We start from the raw sequence: 14,249 nt of genomic DNA on the forward strand, positions 1-14,249 counted from the left end.
AATACCACATGTTCAGCACAGCTTTATGATTATAGCACCACAGAGTAGACACTTTATTATCTGACCCCCTTCTGTTTTCTTCATAGCACTCATCGCCATCTGGAATTCTCGAGTTCAGTGTTTGTTTACTTATGTGTCGTCGAAGGTTAGCTCTGTGCAAGCAGGGACCTCTTCTGTCTTGCTAATCACTCGAGTGGTACCTGGTCCACAGAAGGGGCTCACTAAATATTTGCTACAGAGTGATAGGAAAGGTGACACAACCGTGTCTTCCTCTGGTAGGGGGTGGGTATCAGCTTGGCTGGATTCCCAACTCCAAAGTGATCCTCAAAGCCAGTCCACCGCTCCCTTCTTCCTCAGAAGGCATTTGAAGACTAACGTTGCCACGGGGGTGCCCGTGGGGTTGAGGCTGTCAGTACTGGGTGGAAGGATTAACTCCCCCAGCCTCTTCTTTTCTCTCTAGCTGCCTTCCTTGGGGACATTGCCCTGGATGAGGAGGACCTGACAGCCTTCCAGGTGCAGCAGGCTGCGGATCTCAGGCAGCGTACAACCCACAGGTCTTCCATCAAAACTGCAGGTACACTGGGTACAGACTGGCCTTCCTATGTCCCAGAAATGGGTTCCAGAATTGGAGAAACAAGGAATCTCCCTGTTTCCCAGCCAGGCTTTCTCAGGACAGAGGCTATGAGCTTGAACCCAGCATAATGGCTTATCTTCCCTGGGGATATCTTTATCCCTTCCCCAGAGAAGTAACAAGTATAGACAAACCCAGGAACTAAGAACTGAGATTCTTTTTGCTTACAGTTTATGAAGTACTCTCAAAAGCATTATCTAACTTAACTGTCCCCCGCCACCCTCAAAGGTAGATGTCAGGACAACTCCTGCATTGCAGATACAGAAATTAAGACTCACGGTGGTCACACTATTCATTCAAGATCACATAGCTGGTCAGTGGCAGAGCTTGGAAAGGAACCCAGGCCTTCTTACTCCAAATCTGAGGCTCTTTGCTCAACACCCCAATCCCTCCTGGCTTCTTCTCGTGCTCCCACTTTGCAAGCTTTTATGTATCTTTCGAAGCCCATCTCCAGAGCTTCTGTGGTGAAACCTTCCTTGGTCATCATCCGGGCATGGTTATACCTCCTTTTGTTCTCTCTCTCTCTCTGCTCTCTGTTTACCACATTACTATCTTACTCGGCGAAGCATATTTCAATGATTTTTTAAACTATGTCTATCCTTCCAATTAGACCCAAAGCTTTTTAAGGTCAGGGATGCGTCCTTCTTATCTCTAGGTGTGACCTAAGGAATGGGCAACCTACCTGGCACTTGTGAATGGATGAGACAACAGGAGGAATCAGGGCATGGGCTGGTTCAGTTCTGTCCAGCCTTATCACTGCTCTGGAACATGGGGCTGCCTACAGGTAATGCCCCATTGCCAAGGATAGGGATTCTCACCTAGAGCCCATTCTGCACACATTCTGCTGGTGCCAGGCAATTGTCCTGTCTAGCATGAGGGAGGATCCTGGCATGCACAGCCATGGAGTAAAGGTCAAACTACCCGGGATCCCTGGGTGGTGCAGTGGTTTAGCGCCTGCCTTTGGCCCAGGGCGCGATCCTGGAGACCCGGGATCGAATCCCACGTCGGGCTCCCGGTTCATGGAGCCTGCTTCTCCCTCTGCCTGTGTCTCTGCCTCTCTCTCTCTCTCTCTCTCTCTCTCTCTCACTGTGTGCCTATCATAAATAAATAAAATAAGAAAAATTTAAAAAAAAAAAAAAAAAAGGTCAAACTACCCCACAGAACAGTTGGCATTGGAGGGTGACATGGTGGCCTGATAACTAGCAAGGCTTATTTGGCCTGAGAGGGGATGAGCAGACATGGTACAAGCAGAATGGAGGAGCTGGAGCACCTGGGCCTGCCACGAACCCACCAGGTGACTTTGGGCAAATCTTTGGCCTTAGTTTCCTCATCTGTCAAATATACATAGTGGCACTTGCCCAGTGCATCCCAGAGAGCTACTAGTCCACATGAGAACATGTGTTTGGGAACACTTAAAGACATCAAGTTCTGTATGCTCCACAAGGGAGAAGCTTTATTAGGTGAGAAGGGAACATTTCCTAGTACCAACCCCCTATAGTTCCTCGGAAATGAGTATAGTATGGTTCTCTTTTTCATTTATGGTCAATTCTTGCTGTCCATGGTAGTTATGAATAGAGCTATAGAATAACCTTGTTCTATAAAGTCACCGCGACCACTGAATTAACAAATACTGAGCCATTCATCACTCCCAGGAGAAATACCATGCTCAGTTCCTGCTAGCGTCTTGTCATAACATTTTCATCAACTGATCAGCATGTAACCCTGTCTTATGTGTGTTTCCATTTAAAGACCCCTTATTTAATACATAGTTGATTCGTTTAACATTGAACTATGGCCAGCAGCACTATGACTCATGACCAAGCGAAGCTTATGTAACACACATGTATTTTCTCCATAAGGCACATCAAATCCTTCTAGCACTTAGGAACACCAGACAGCACTGCAGTGCTTCAGCTCTGTCAGGGCGGTAGGGAGTCATGTTAAGCAGCAATATCACCAAGAAAAAGCCCCCAAATGAAAAAAAAAAAAAAAAAAGTGGCACTAAATAGACTACGAAAAAGATGCTTGTTTACAGTATGACAGCTGAAACAAGAAGGCAAAGCATCACCTTGTTCCACCTCGGCTGGGTATGTGGATGACTCATACTTTTCCCTGCTCTGTGCATGTCAACGAATAAGCATCAAAGAGTTGAGGGTATAGATTTGGGGGTTACAAATAAATGTTAGTGAGTGGGCGAATATGGAATCCTCCCCAAAATGAGGATCGATTATAATCTGTTTCCCCTTCCTCCCCTTCATTCACTTACTACTATTGTGGTCGTCTTCCAACACCAGGAAACTCTTCTGCCTTCAACTGCCAGAGCACTAGTGGGCAGCTGCAGAGGAGAAGCCGCGGGAGATGGAGAAGCAGGTCCCGGAGCCGGCGGGCAGCAACATCCAGACCAGAGCGGGTGTGGCCCGATGGGGTCATCCCCTTTGTCATTGGGGGAAACTTCACTGGTGAGTGTGATGCTGAAGCTGCCTCTGGGCCTGGCCGCGGGACAGCCGGGTTGTGCCTGGTGGTATGAGTGGTGCCTTCTGCCTATCTCTGCAAGGAGAGGCTGACACCCTAGCAATGGGTGGAGATGGGCGCCCTTGGACACTGTGACCACCTGGCCCCCTTTGTCCTGGCAGGCAGCCAGAGGGCGGTCTTCCGGCAAGCCATGAGGCACTGGGAAAAGCATACCTGTGTCACCTTCCTGGAGCGCACTGACGAGGACAGCTATATTGTCTTCACCTACAGACCCTGCGGGTGAGCAGGGGCCCCTGGGCGCAGCACCGTCGGCCATCACCCCAACCCATATCCTGCCCTGGGCACTGCTGCTGCCCCGATGTGGCCTGACACACTGCGCCGTCTGTCTCTCCTCCAGCCCCTCCCCCATCCCCCATCCTGGGGCATCTCCCCAGGAACCACCCCGGTTGTGGCCTTGACCCCTGCACACAGCCTGGGCATCCTGCGCTCAGATCCCTCCCCACGCGCCTCACTGCCCCGCCACCCTGGCAGCCTCGCCCGGCCCCTGAGTGGATGCACTCCCCCAGCTCGGGACCGCCCCCCTGAGCTGGCCCCGCCCTCCAGGTGCTGCTCCTACGTGGGTCGCCGTGGCGGGGGCCCACAGGCCATCTCCATCGGCAAGAACTGTGACAAGTTTGGCATCGTTGTCCATGAGCTGGGCCACGTCATCGGCTTCTGGCACGAGCACACGCGGCCAGACCGGGACCGCCACGTGTCCATCGTGCGTGAAAACATCCAGCCAGGTAGCACCTTGACCTTGACACCTGCCCCAGCCGGCCCTCCGGGGCCTCGGGTGGGGGTGGGAGCTGCTGCTTGGAGCCCTCACTCTTGGTCAGTCCACTTAGTGGGCAGCCCTTTGCCCAAGGCCCAAGTTGGTCCCTGCCTTGGGGCAGCTTTACCCTGCCCGGAGCAGCTCTGAGACCACTGATCAGTTGTGGAGCTGCTTGGGGGGCTGGGAGAGGCCTGGTCCTGGACACAGAAGCCATCCGGCCTGGGGTGGGGGAGGCAGGCGGGGAATTGGCACATCCCCCATGCCACCTCAGCCTTTCTGTTCACTTTCCCCGGTCTTCTGCCCTCTGCCTGGTCTCTCCTCTAAGGGTTTTTTCTTTCTTGTTTCTCCTGGCTGCCTCTCCCCTCCCTCCTCTGCTTCCTTCCTCCCTCCCCAGGCCTCCTCCATGCTTCCCTGCTTTCCTCTCCCTGTGGTTCTAGAAATGGGTGCTTCCTTTCCATACTCCCTGAGCCTTCCCTCCAGCCAGTCCTCGTTGACCCTGCCCCTCTGCTGGACAGACTCTTCTAGAGACCCGCCCCTACCCCCCAGGCTTCCCTTGGCTGCTCCCTGGACCCTCAGGTAGGGGGGCACCTCTCAAGTACAGGGAGGACCCCACTCCCCACCCTGAAAAGGTGGCACTGCATCCCACACAGACCCACCCCTCCCACCCCCCACACCTTTTTCCTGGTCTTCGCAGGGCAGGAGTATAACTTCTTGAAGATGGAGCTGCAGGAGGTGGAGTCCCTGGGGGAGACCTATGATTTCGACAGTATCATGCACTATGCCCGGAACACATTCTCCAGGTGAGAGATAGGGCCTGGCCTCCTCAGGGGCAGCCCAGTCCTGCCCTCTGTGGGCCATTCTCTTTGGGCCTCTCACTTGGCACTGTGCTGCCCTGCTGGGGCACTCACCAAGGATAAGAGTGGGCTTCTGGGTGGCTGCAGCCCCTAAGCAGAGGACCTGTAGGAGCTACTGCCCTGCTATCCCCTTCCATGGTGGGTCCATGGCATGGCCTGGACTCACGAAGGTTAGTACCATGTACTCTGAGGGCACCTGGCCCAGGGGATTGAAATCCAGTTACTTTGCCGGGCATATATATATATATACATATACATATACATATACATATACATATATATATATATGCCATGGCTGCAGAACCACATCAGCTCAAGGAAGCTAAGCTTTTTTCTCATCTGTGCACCAAGAGGCACAGTTTTCTAATTGGGGGCATCCTTTCTCATCGGTCTGCCTTTTTATAACTGGCTGATTCGTACAAAGGTTGGTTCCTTCCCTAGACTAGCCTCTCTCCGTTGCTCACAAGCCCACACACACTTCCTCCTTTTCCTGGGCCCACGTTCCCAGAAATCATAGCCAGAACCCTCAGAGGTAGCGGTCCAGCCTCCGCACCCACAGCTTTTCCTCAGCAGAGTGTAGGAACTGGCCCCTCCTTCCTCCTCCTCAGGCTCCCTTCCCAGGCTGGCCTTTCCCATGCCTACCTCTCTCCTCACTCTCTATCTGCTTCCTGCTGTGTCCCACAAACAGTAGCCCTCCTTGGTCTCCCTGCCTCCAGACTTGAGGGCACAGAGACCAAGGAAGGATGTTGAGGTCATCCTGCCTGACCCCACCCCCACCCCACAGCCACAGACCTCCCCTGGAAGCTTCCCACCACATCCCACCCTACCCCCTGCCGAGTTCCACCCAGCTGGGTGTGAGTCAGGGGCCCTGGGGAGGTGAAGAGCCGCCTGCTTCCCCTCGGTGCTGCCCCTCCCAGATGGGAACACCCAGGACTTAGCAAGCAGGAACTGGGGATGGGGGGACAGGAGACCGGGAGTTGTGGTGCTGTCCCCAGGATTTGGTCTGGCCACAGTAGAACTTGTCAAAAGCAGCCTGTGCCAGGAGGATGAAGCGTTGGCCCTGTTAGTCCTAGGAGAAGTTCCATCACAGCTGAACCAGCATTAGGAGCCACAGAAGCAGGGGCTGGATGAGGCTGGACACAAAGTTCATTCAGGGTCCCAAGCTGTCCTGAGGCTGGGGACGGGACCCAGACTGAGCCGGAGCACCAGGTGGCCAGGGCATGTGGAACCTGTGTCTCTGACCTCCCAGAGTATTCTTGGGGCTCCCCCAGGCTCCAGCAGTGTGGCTGCCACGGAGCAGGGTGGCAGCTGGTCAGTGGGCAGCATAATGACAGGGTGAGCTATCTCCACCCGTCCCTGACCCTACTGAGGAATGTCTGGGCTCTGGCAGGGTCATGACCTTGGGTACACACAGGCACCCCACCCCTCCTTCCATCAGACTCTCACCCAGGATGGGCTTTTCCTCCTCAGGGGCATCTTCCTGGACACCATTGTTCCCAAGTACGAGGTCAACGGGGTGAAACCTCCCATTGGCCAAAGGACCCGGCTCAGCAAGGGGGACATTGCCCAGGCCCGCAAGCTCTACAAGTGCCCAGGTCTGGATGGGACAGGGAGGTGGGGAGGACAGAGCCCGAGGCAGACAGTGGCCAGGGCCTGGGGCTGAGGAAGTTAAAGCTGTAACTCTTAAAGAAGGCCAGAGGCTGCCTGGTGATGGAGGTGTGGGCACCCAGGCAGGGGCAGTGTTCTAGTTAAGGAACCAAACCAGGGCTGGGATCAGGAGGGGGTGAGATGCTGAGCCCCACACACCTTCCAGGGTCCTGGGAGAATAGGGAGCAGGGGCAGTAAAGAGGACCAGCAGAGCATTTCCCAGAGAGTGAGGTAGAGTGAGGCCATCAAAGGAGCTTGACCTTAACTCTGGACCATGTTGCCTTGACATCCTGCAGCACTAGGCCAGAGAGGTCAGATAGTGTGAGCTTCTCTGTGAGAGGCAAGGAGCAGACCTTAAATGGACAGGACCATCCCAGACTCCCCCTCTCCTCAGCTGTTCTTCTGTCCCCCAAAGAATGCCAGGGATCAGGGAGGGAAGCCAGAAGGTTGGGGGGATTGGGTGTCTGCAGCCAGCAGTTGAGTCATTTCCTTTTGTTGACAGCCTGCGGAGAGACCCTACAGGACAGCACAGGCAACTTCTCCTCCCCTGAGTACCCCAATGGCTACTCTGCCCACATGCACTGCGTCTGGCGCATCTCAGTCACGCCTGGGGAGAAGGTAACCATGCATGCCCGCCTCTGCCAGGACCCCAGAGCACGAGAGCATAGTCGACTATGTGGAGATGTAGGGAACATAGACCCACTCACCCCACAAGAAAGGAGCATTACCTTGAGGAGGGCTTTCCACCACGAGTTGTAAAGGAAGGCTGACCCACACAGAGTGCTTGCTACCCCAGGGCACTTTTCCAAGTGCTCCTCAGATTCATCCACAGGGTTTTCATGTCGAATCCTGACCTCTCACCCACCCCTGGACTTTCCATGTCCTTCCATGCCTCTTGATCATTTCCAAGAGTCAACTTTAACACTTTATTTCCCTTGACTGGTACATGGTACTTAATGTACTATAATGCAGTCTGGAGCCCAGCTAGATTTTATTCCTGATCACAGTGTTCATTCCAGCAGCTCACAAGACCATTTGGAATCCGATTCCACCATTCAGCAGGTAGCCATCCCTTTCTCTGTCCCGAGCTCTTGATAAGCATGTCTTCTGGGTCTTCAGAACCTGGTCTTTTCTTTTAAGATTTTACTTATTTATTCATGAGATTGAGAGAGAAAGAGAGAGAGAGAGAGAAAGACAGAGACACAGGCAGAGGGAGAAGCAGGCTCCATGCAGGGAGCCTGATGTAGGACTTGATCCCGGGACTCCAAGATCACGCCCTGGGCTGAAGGCAGCGCTAAGCCACTGAGCCATCCGGGCTGCACGGAACCTGGTCTTTGATCAAAACATTGAATATGTCATGAATCAAAGCAGATCCAAGATCCCTTTCAGAGCTGACACGGTTCATCTGCAGACTTTGGGCAGAGTTATTCCTGGCTATGACACCACTTAATGTCACTACCATCCAGCCACAAGTCACTACCTTGCTGACTGGGAAGTGAGCTTCTCAGACCACGCCTTTGTCGTCTTTATATCCCTGGTACAGAAAGTAGCAGGGATAAAGGCTGAGTATGTAGACAGATTGTCTTACCAAATCAAACCTACTGTTCCACCAGTTGGTAAAACACCTTTTAAAAAGGAAATGATGTTTGTCTGATGTGCATTGTTTCAAGTGAACCCAAACTAGTTCCTGTTAATCAAGTATCTCTTTTCTAAATGGCGGCAGACCATCTGTTTAATTGGAGATTGACATTCAACTCCGTGGTTTGCAATTCCCAGAATTCCTTCCAAACCCTCTTTCCAACATGCGCCTGCGCACGCGCACGCACGCACACCCCTTTCAAAAATTGGCAAAGCTTTTGTTCTGAGTTCTCAAGATTACAGACACTGATCACATCTGTAAGTTATTTGAGTGTCCTCTGATGTCATTTTTGAGCCTAGAGGCAAAAGCCGGTTTAAAGAGGTGCTCGCTGACTCTCCTCCAATATGATGCAGTTTCCATTTCCTTTCCAACTGTGCCTATTTTATTTTTTGTGATTTGAATATCATTCTCATTTGTGCTAGACTTCTATTGAGGATTGAGTAATTCCATTACCTCTCTCAGTTAACATTCTTTTTCCCTCAAAAATGAACCCATCCCCTCCTTGTTCTTTTCTTTTCTTTTTTTTTTAAATTCAGAATCAAACTTAAAAATTGCTGTCCTTTTTCCTGTCTTGTTCTGACTTGTCCTGGCCTCCTTCATCCTCTGCCGAAGGTCTCCACTACTGCAGCCTTTTGGAGATCTCACAGCAGATAACAACAACAACAACAAAAAAAAACCCCAACAACTAACAATTATTGAGCACAGGATCAGCCAGGCATGTGTTAAATTCTTTATGTGTTATGTGTTGTAATTAACACAAGGGCATTTTAGGCCAGTGCTAATGTTATCTTCATTTTGCATATGAGAGAACTTGGAAAACTTAAGGAACTTGACCAAGAAAACAGATTATGACACAAAACTCCGTGATTGCAATACTGTGTATTCTAAAGCCCTGTCCCATAGCAACAATTGCTAAAGCGTCTGTCCACAGACGTGTGTGACCACTACTCACCCAGCACTGGAGGATGGAAAGTCCTGGCCCTGAGGAACATAGAGTAGGGTAGAGCATTGCTGTCCTTCCTGTTCAGAAGATTTGCTGGGTCAGCAGGGATATGGCAACTTGGTCAGGATCAGTTTCTTTCCCTGTGCTTCCAAGCTGGAGTGGGCTGGCCCTAATCTCTTGTAGACACATGGCCTGGTCCCAGGAGGCTCTCTGTGCCTTGGGCCTGTTCCTCCACCTCTCCCAGGAAACTCCCCATCTTTTTTCAGAGGCCTGCCTGGAGCTCCAGGGAGAAAAGGAAGCTACAGAGAAAGATTCCAGATCCATCAGTGTGTGGTTGCAGAAATAGAAAAAGTAAAACTCACAGTCCTAGATGAAATTGTAGAGTTGTAAGTGAGTTGAAGATGGACCTCTGGGGGCAGAAGCCCTTTAAGGGCTTACAGACCTTGGGGAGCCAGGGAAGATGGCATCATGACATCACAGCAGCCATTCTTTGCTGTGTACCCATTATGTACCAGGCATAAGTCAAGTAGCAGGCATCTTGGGTGCATGACCTCATTATTCCTCACATCAGTTTTGTGGCACCAGTGCTATCATCTCTTCTGTATAGATGAGGATGTCGAGGCTCAGAGGGCCTGAGTAAATCTGCCCAAGTTTACACAGACAGTGGTGGTGGAATAAGCGTTCAGTTCCAGGACTGTCCGACTCCAAAGTCTACGCTCTTTCAACAGTCACCCTTGAGTAAACCTGCCTGCATTTGTGGGTGCAATTGGATGTCTCTTCTGTGCTGAGAGGTTGTTTCTCCCTGCTCTCAACTTCGATTATGGCCAGGAGTTCAAGTGACACGTAAATTTTTTCTTAGACAGTTGTGTAAGGATATATCAGACAAGAAAGAGCCACTTTGGAAGGCTTCTTTTAGGGCTCTCACGTCTCTATACTGTGCGTCATTAGCAGCTGCCCCAGAAAGGACTTACAGTGTTTCCCAAGCAACGGAGCCAGCTCCTTATGAGCAGGAAAGTAATTTCAGGAGACCGTGGTCTATTGTTGCAGAGGAGCCAAGAAGATAAGAGCTGAAAATGTCCTTTGGATCCAGCAGTGTCCACCCTCACTCCCATCCCTGCCTTCTGATAGCCTGCCTGTTCTTCAGGATCCAACCCACATCCCGCCTCCCCTGGAATGCCTTCCTCAACCCCCACCTCCCGTTCCACAGCTGGGCAGAAACAAGCCCTCCCTGCCCTACAGGGCCCGGGCCAGACCCTCCCTGGAGTCCCTGCTTCCCTGTGCTGAAGGGCGCGGGGCTCTCGGGGTGAAGGGAAAGCTGACCCTCATTCTTTGCACAGCTGTTGGGCAGAATTGAGCGGCAGGCCTAGGGAGGCCACATGGAGTGGTGGTTAAAGATGGAAGTGTAAGAGCCAGAGTGCCTGGGTCTGACTCAGGTCTGCTGTGCTGTTTACTGCGTGTACGATCTCCAGGAAGTTGCTTAACCACTCTGCCTCCGTCATGTGTAAAGTGGGCCTATGCTGGTAGTGACTCCTCATGGGGCTGATGATACGAGGATTAGATGAATTAATGGATATGAAGTGACTAGAGCAGTGCCTAGCTCGTGGTGGGGGTTCAATCAACCCTAGCTATTATTATCATTCTGCAGTCTTTTTTCCTTAAGATTTTATTGATTTCTTTGAGAGAGAGAGAGAGCACCAGGAAGGGGGAAGGGCAGAGAGAGAGGGAGAAGCAGACTCCCCACTGATCGGGGAGCCCGACCCAGGGCTCCATCCCAAGATCCTGAGATCATGACCTGAGCTGAAAGCACATGCTTCACCAGCTGAGCCACCCAGGCACCCCATCATTCTGTCATCTTAATCTATTAATTGAGTAATCCCTGGTCCTCTTCCCTGGGTTTCCCATCCGTCTCCCTCTACTTCCAGATTCTTTTTTGTTGTTGTTGTTGTTAAAGATTTTATTTATTTTTATTAACAAAAGATACAGAGAGGCAGAGACACAGGGAGAGAGAGAGAAGCAGGCTGCATGCAGGGAGCCTGACGTGGGACTCGATCTCAGGTCTCCAGGGTCACACCCTGGGCCAAAGTCAGGCACCAAACCACTGAGCCACCCAGGCATCCCTACTTCCAGATTCTGGCGTGAACTATTTCAAATTTCAAAATCTTAAGCAAACTCAACTCTGGTAGTGAAATTAACTTTTTCTGAGTGGCATACCCTTTAGTATATATACATGGCTTGTATGTATGTTGTATGTGTGACACATACGTGTGTCAGTGTTCCAAACTTTACGTATATTAACTTAATTTCCTAAGTCCTATGAGGTAGGCACTATTACCATTACCATCTTACGAATAAGGAAATGGAGGCACAGAGGTGTTAAATGATGAGCCTCAGGTGGTCTGGCAAAGGCAGACTGAAGCCAGGTTCTGGGTCCCCAGGAGTTGACGTATTGTCCCAATGGCTCCCTTGATGGCATCCAACAATTGTGAGGAGTACTTCCTATATGAAGAGTGCACTTGGAGCTTCTGCACGCTGTATCTCCTAATCCCCCAGCTCCTTAGGTTCGCCTCCAAGTCTTAGACAAAGATGCCAAGGCACAAAGAAGGCAAGCCACAGGCCCAGAGTCACCAGCCAGGAAGTGGTGGAGCCGACCAGGTTTTCTTTGGCAAAGGGCAGTGCCTCTGCCACCAGAGCACAGCTGTCTCCACATGACAGGAGCTGTTACAACTCTTAATTAGACATCTCTGATCTCAATATAGCCACGGCTGTGCCTCCCTGGAGGATGCCCCTAACCGCCAGCACAGGTCTCTTCCTCCTGAGTAAGATGGCCCCTGGCTCCTTCTGCCATGGAGGAAGTCTCTGGTGGGCCCTGTGGGGTCGCGCCGGCTGGGTGTGGTTTCTGCAGAGGGTGTGAGTTCATCCGCCCTGGACAGAGCCAGTTGTTTCCAAGGATGAAGGGAAAGTTGCTGCTGTTCTGAGCACAGCTGCTGAGCACATCGATTGGCAGACTCGGTGGGCCACATGGAATAGTGGTAAGGGAATAAATTGAGGAACCAGAGGGCTCTCACTGGGCCCTTTGCATTCCTTCTTCCATCCGGCAACTCCTTAAAAGATATTTTTGTTGTTTGCCAGATATAAAGATGACATATCCATGTTGTAAGGATTTTGAAAAATAGAGGAATTCATAAGGTAAAAAGGTGAATATTCTCCCCCTGGATCCTCCAAATCCCACTCTTCAGAGACAACTAGGCATTGGTAAACCTGCTACCTCCTTCTAGATCCTTCCAAGCATGTGTGTACTGGGTGTATGGATATGTATGGTCTTATGTAACTTGCCTTTCATTCAGCAGTGAATTGGTGGTTTTCTTTTGTTTGTTTTTTTTAAAGATTTTATTTATTTATTTGTTCAGTTTTATTTATTTGTTCATGAGAGAGAGAGAGGCAGAGACACAGGCAGAGGGAGAAGCAGGCTCCATGCAGGGAGCCCAATGCGGGACTCGATCCCTGGACTTCAAGATCGTGCCCTAGGCGCTAAACCACTGAGCCACCCAGGGATACCCCTCCCCCCCAGCAGTGAATTGTGGTCATGATTCCTTGTCCACACGTCAAGTTTGACCTCAGACATTTTCATGGCTGCTTAGCTGTCATCCCCGTTTCTCTTCACTGCTTAGCCATCACCTGAAGGTCTCTATTGATGGATGTTTCACTTAAGTGTTTTCTAAGTTTTTAGTATTACCAAAAATGCTGCAATAAACATCTCAAAACTTAGAGCTTTATGCACTTGGGCGAGTATATCTGTAAAAAAGATTCCAAAAAGCAAAATTCTATTCAAGAAATTTTTATGAAGCAACTACTACGTGCCATGCACCAAAGATTCCATAATGAATTAAACAAAATTCCTGTCCTCACAGGGTTTACAATTTCGCAGGGCTGGGGGACAGACAAGCAAACAAAAAGTACATTCAGCAGGTCAGGTGGTAATAAGTGTCATGAAGGAATTAGCAGTTGGAGATAAAGGAGGGAGGTGGAGGTTACTGTTCCATGTGGGATAGTCTGGGAAGGCCTCATTCATATCAAGTGAGCTGGAGTAGAAATGGGCAGGAAGAGAGGGAGCACATGGGGTAGATATCTGGGAAGAACTTCTAGGCAGCAAGTGCAAAGATCCTGAGGCGGGAGCTGGAGTGGTCCATTTGAGGACTAGCAAGGCCCATGTGGCCAGAGCCAAGTAAGCAAGGAGGAAATTGAGGGGAGATGGAGTCAGAGAGATAGCAGGGAGTTAGACCACAGATGGCCTTAGAAGACACGGTGAAGACTTTGGATGTTACTCTGAGTAACATGCATTAAAGGATATGATCCGATTACATCATGAAAGGTCTGCTGTGGTGGGAAGCAAGATCAAGAGTGGAGACTACTGAACTAATCTTGAAAAAAGATAATGGCAGGGCCAGGACTGAGAATCAAGAAGAGGAACAGGTGGTTCGAGGAGAGACGGGGAAGGTGTAAAAGGAGTATCTTGGCATCACAGAGGGCCCAGTGGAGGTCACCAGTCTCACATTTCAAATGAGACCATCAACACGCTTGTATTTTCTCTGCCATGACCTTTGGCCATCTGGGAAGAGCCATAGAATAGGTAGAAAGTTGAATTTAACCAGGGATGCAGTTTTCAGATGAAGAAGAGGAACAAGAGGGTTGAGGTCCTACGCTAGGAAGTGATGAAAAAGGTAGACCATGGATTTGCTTTGAAGTGAGGTGACTGCCCCCAGCCTTTACTACTTCTTCTGTGTCCTACTTTGGTCATTTTCTAGAAAGATGAAATGTTGGACACACTGTCTGTCTCCAGAGCAAGAGCCAGAACAAATTTTCAACTTCAGTTTTCCAAAAAATGTCAGGACTTTTATCTTCATAATAACAACTCTCAATGATGACTAATAATTAGCATCAAGAGTAATATAGTGCACTTTTCTAAACATGATCTTCCTCAGTACGTCTCAGAGTGCCACAATTCATAAACACATCCCCAAACACATTTCAGTTCATGTACAAGTCATAAGAAAAGAAGCAGGATGGGCTGTGAGTTCCAAGCTAGTCAAGGAGAGATGTGAGTACGTGGAGGTAAAAGGCAGGAAAACCTTGTTGGCTCAGGTTGATGGTCATGGTGAATTGGAAGAGTTGTTGGACTCAGTGTATAGAGTGGGTGATCAAGGAGAGGTTGGGGCAAGTGGTTGGAGAGTAGGGTCCTTGAACCTGAGATTATG

General features: G+C 50.4%; 1 protein-coding gene across 2 annotated transcripts in view; it reads left to right on the forward strand.

Annotated features, from left to right (window-relative positions):
- BMP1 (bone morphogenetic protein 1) overlaps positions 1-14,249 on the forward strand; it is a 43,735-nt gene that overhangs the window by 6,989 nt on the left and 22,497 nt on the right. For both annotated transcript variants that reach the window (XR_011994155.1, XM_072719452.1), the window contains exons 2-8: positions 461-574; positions 2,926-3,090; positions 3,265-3,382; positions 3,707-3,885; positions 4,609-4,714; positions 6,239-6,363; positions 6,918-7,033. Coding sequence is in view for 1 of the 2 variants with exons in the window: in XM_072719452.1 (XP_072575553.1) it covers positions 461-574; positions 2,926-3,090; positions 3,265-3,382; positions 3,707-3,885; positions 4,609-4,714; positions 6,239-6,363; positions 6,918-7,033 (923 nt within the window). In the remaining variant the exon portion in view is untranslated. The remainder of the gene's footprint in view (positions 1-460; positions 575-2,925; positions 3,091-3,264; positions 3,383-3,706; positions 3,886-4,608; positions 4,715-6,238; positions 6,364-6,917; positions 7,034-14,249) is intronic.

The sequence above is a fragment of the Vulpes vulpes genome, chromosome 9, assembly GCF_048418805.1.
Source record: "Vulpes vulpes isolate BD-2025 chromosome 9, VulVul3, whole genome shotgun sequence".
Taxonomy (NCBI): domain Eukaryota; kingdom Metazoa; phylum Chordata; class Mammalia; order Carnivora; family Canidae; genus Vulpes; species Vulpes vulpes.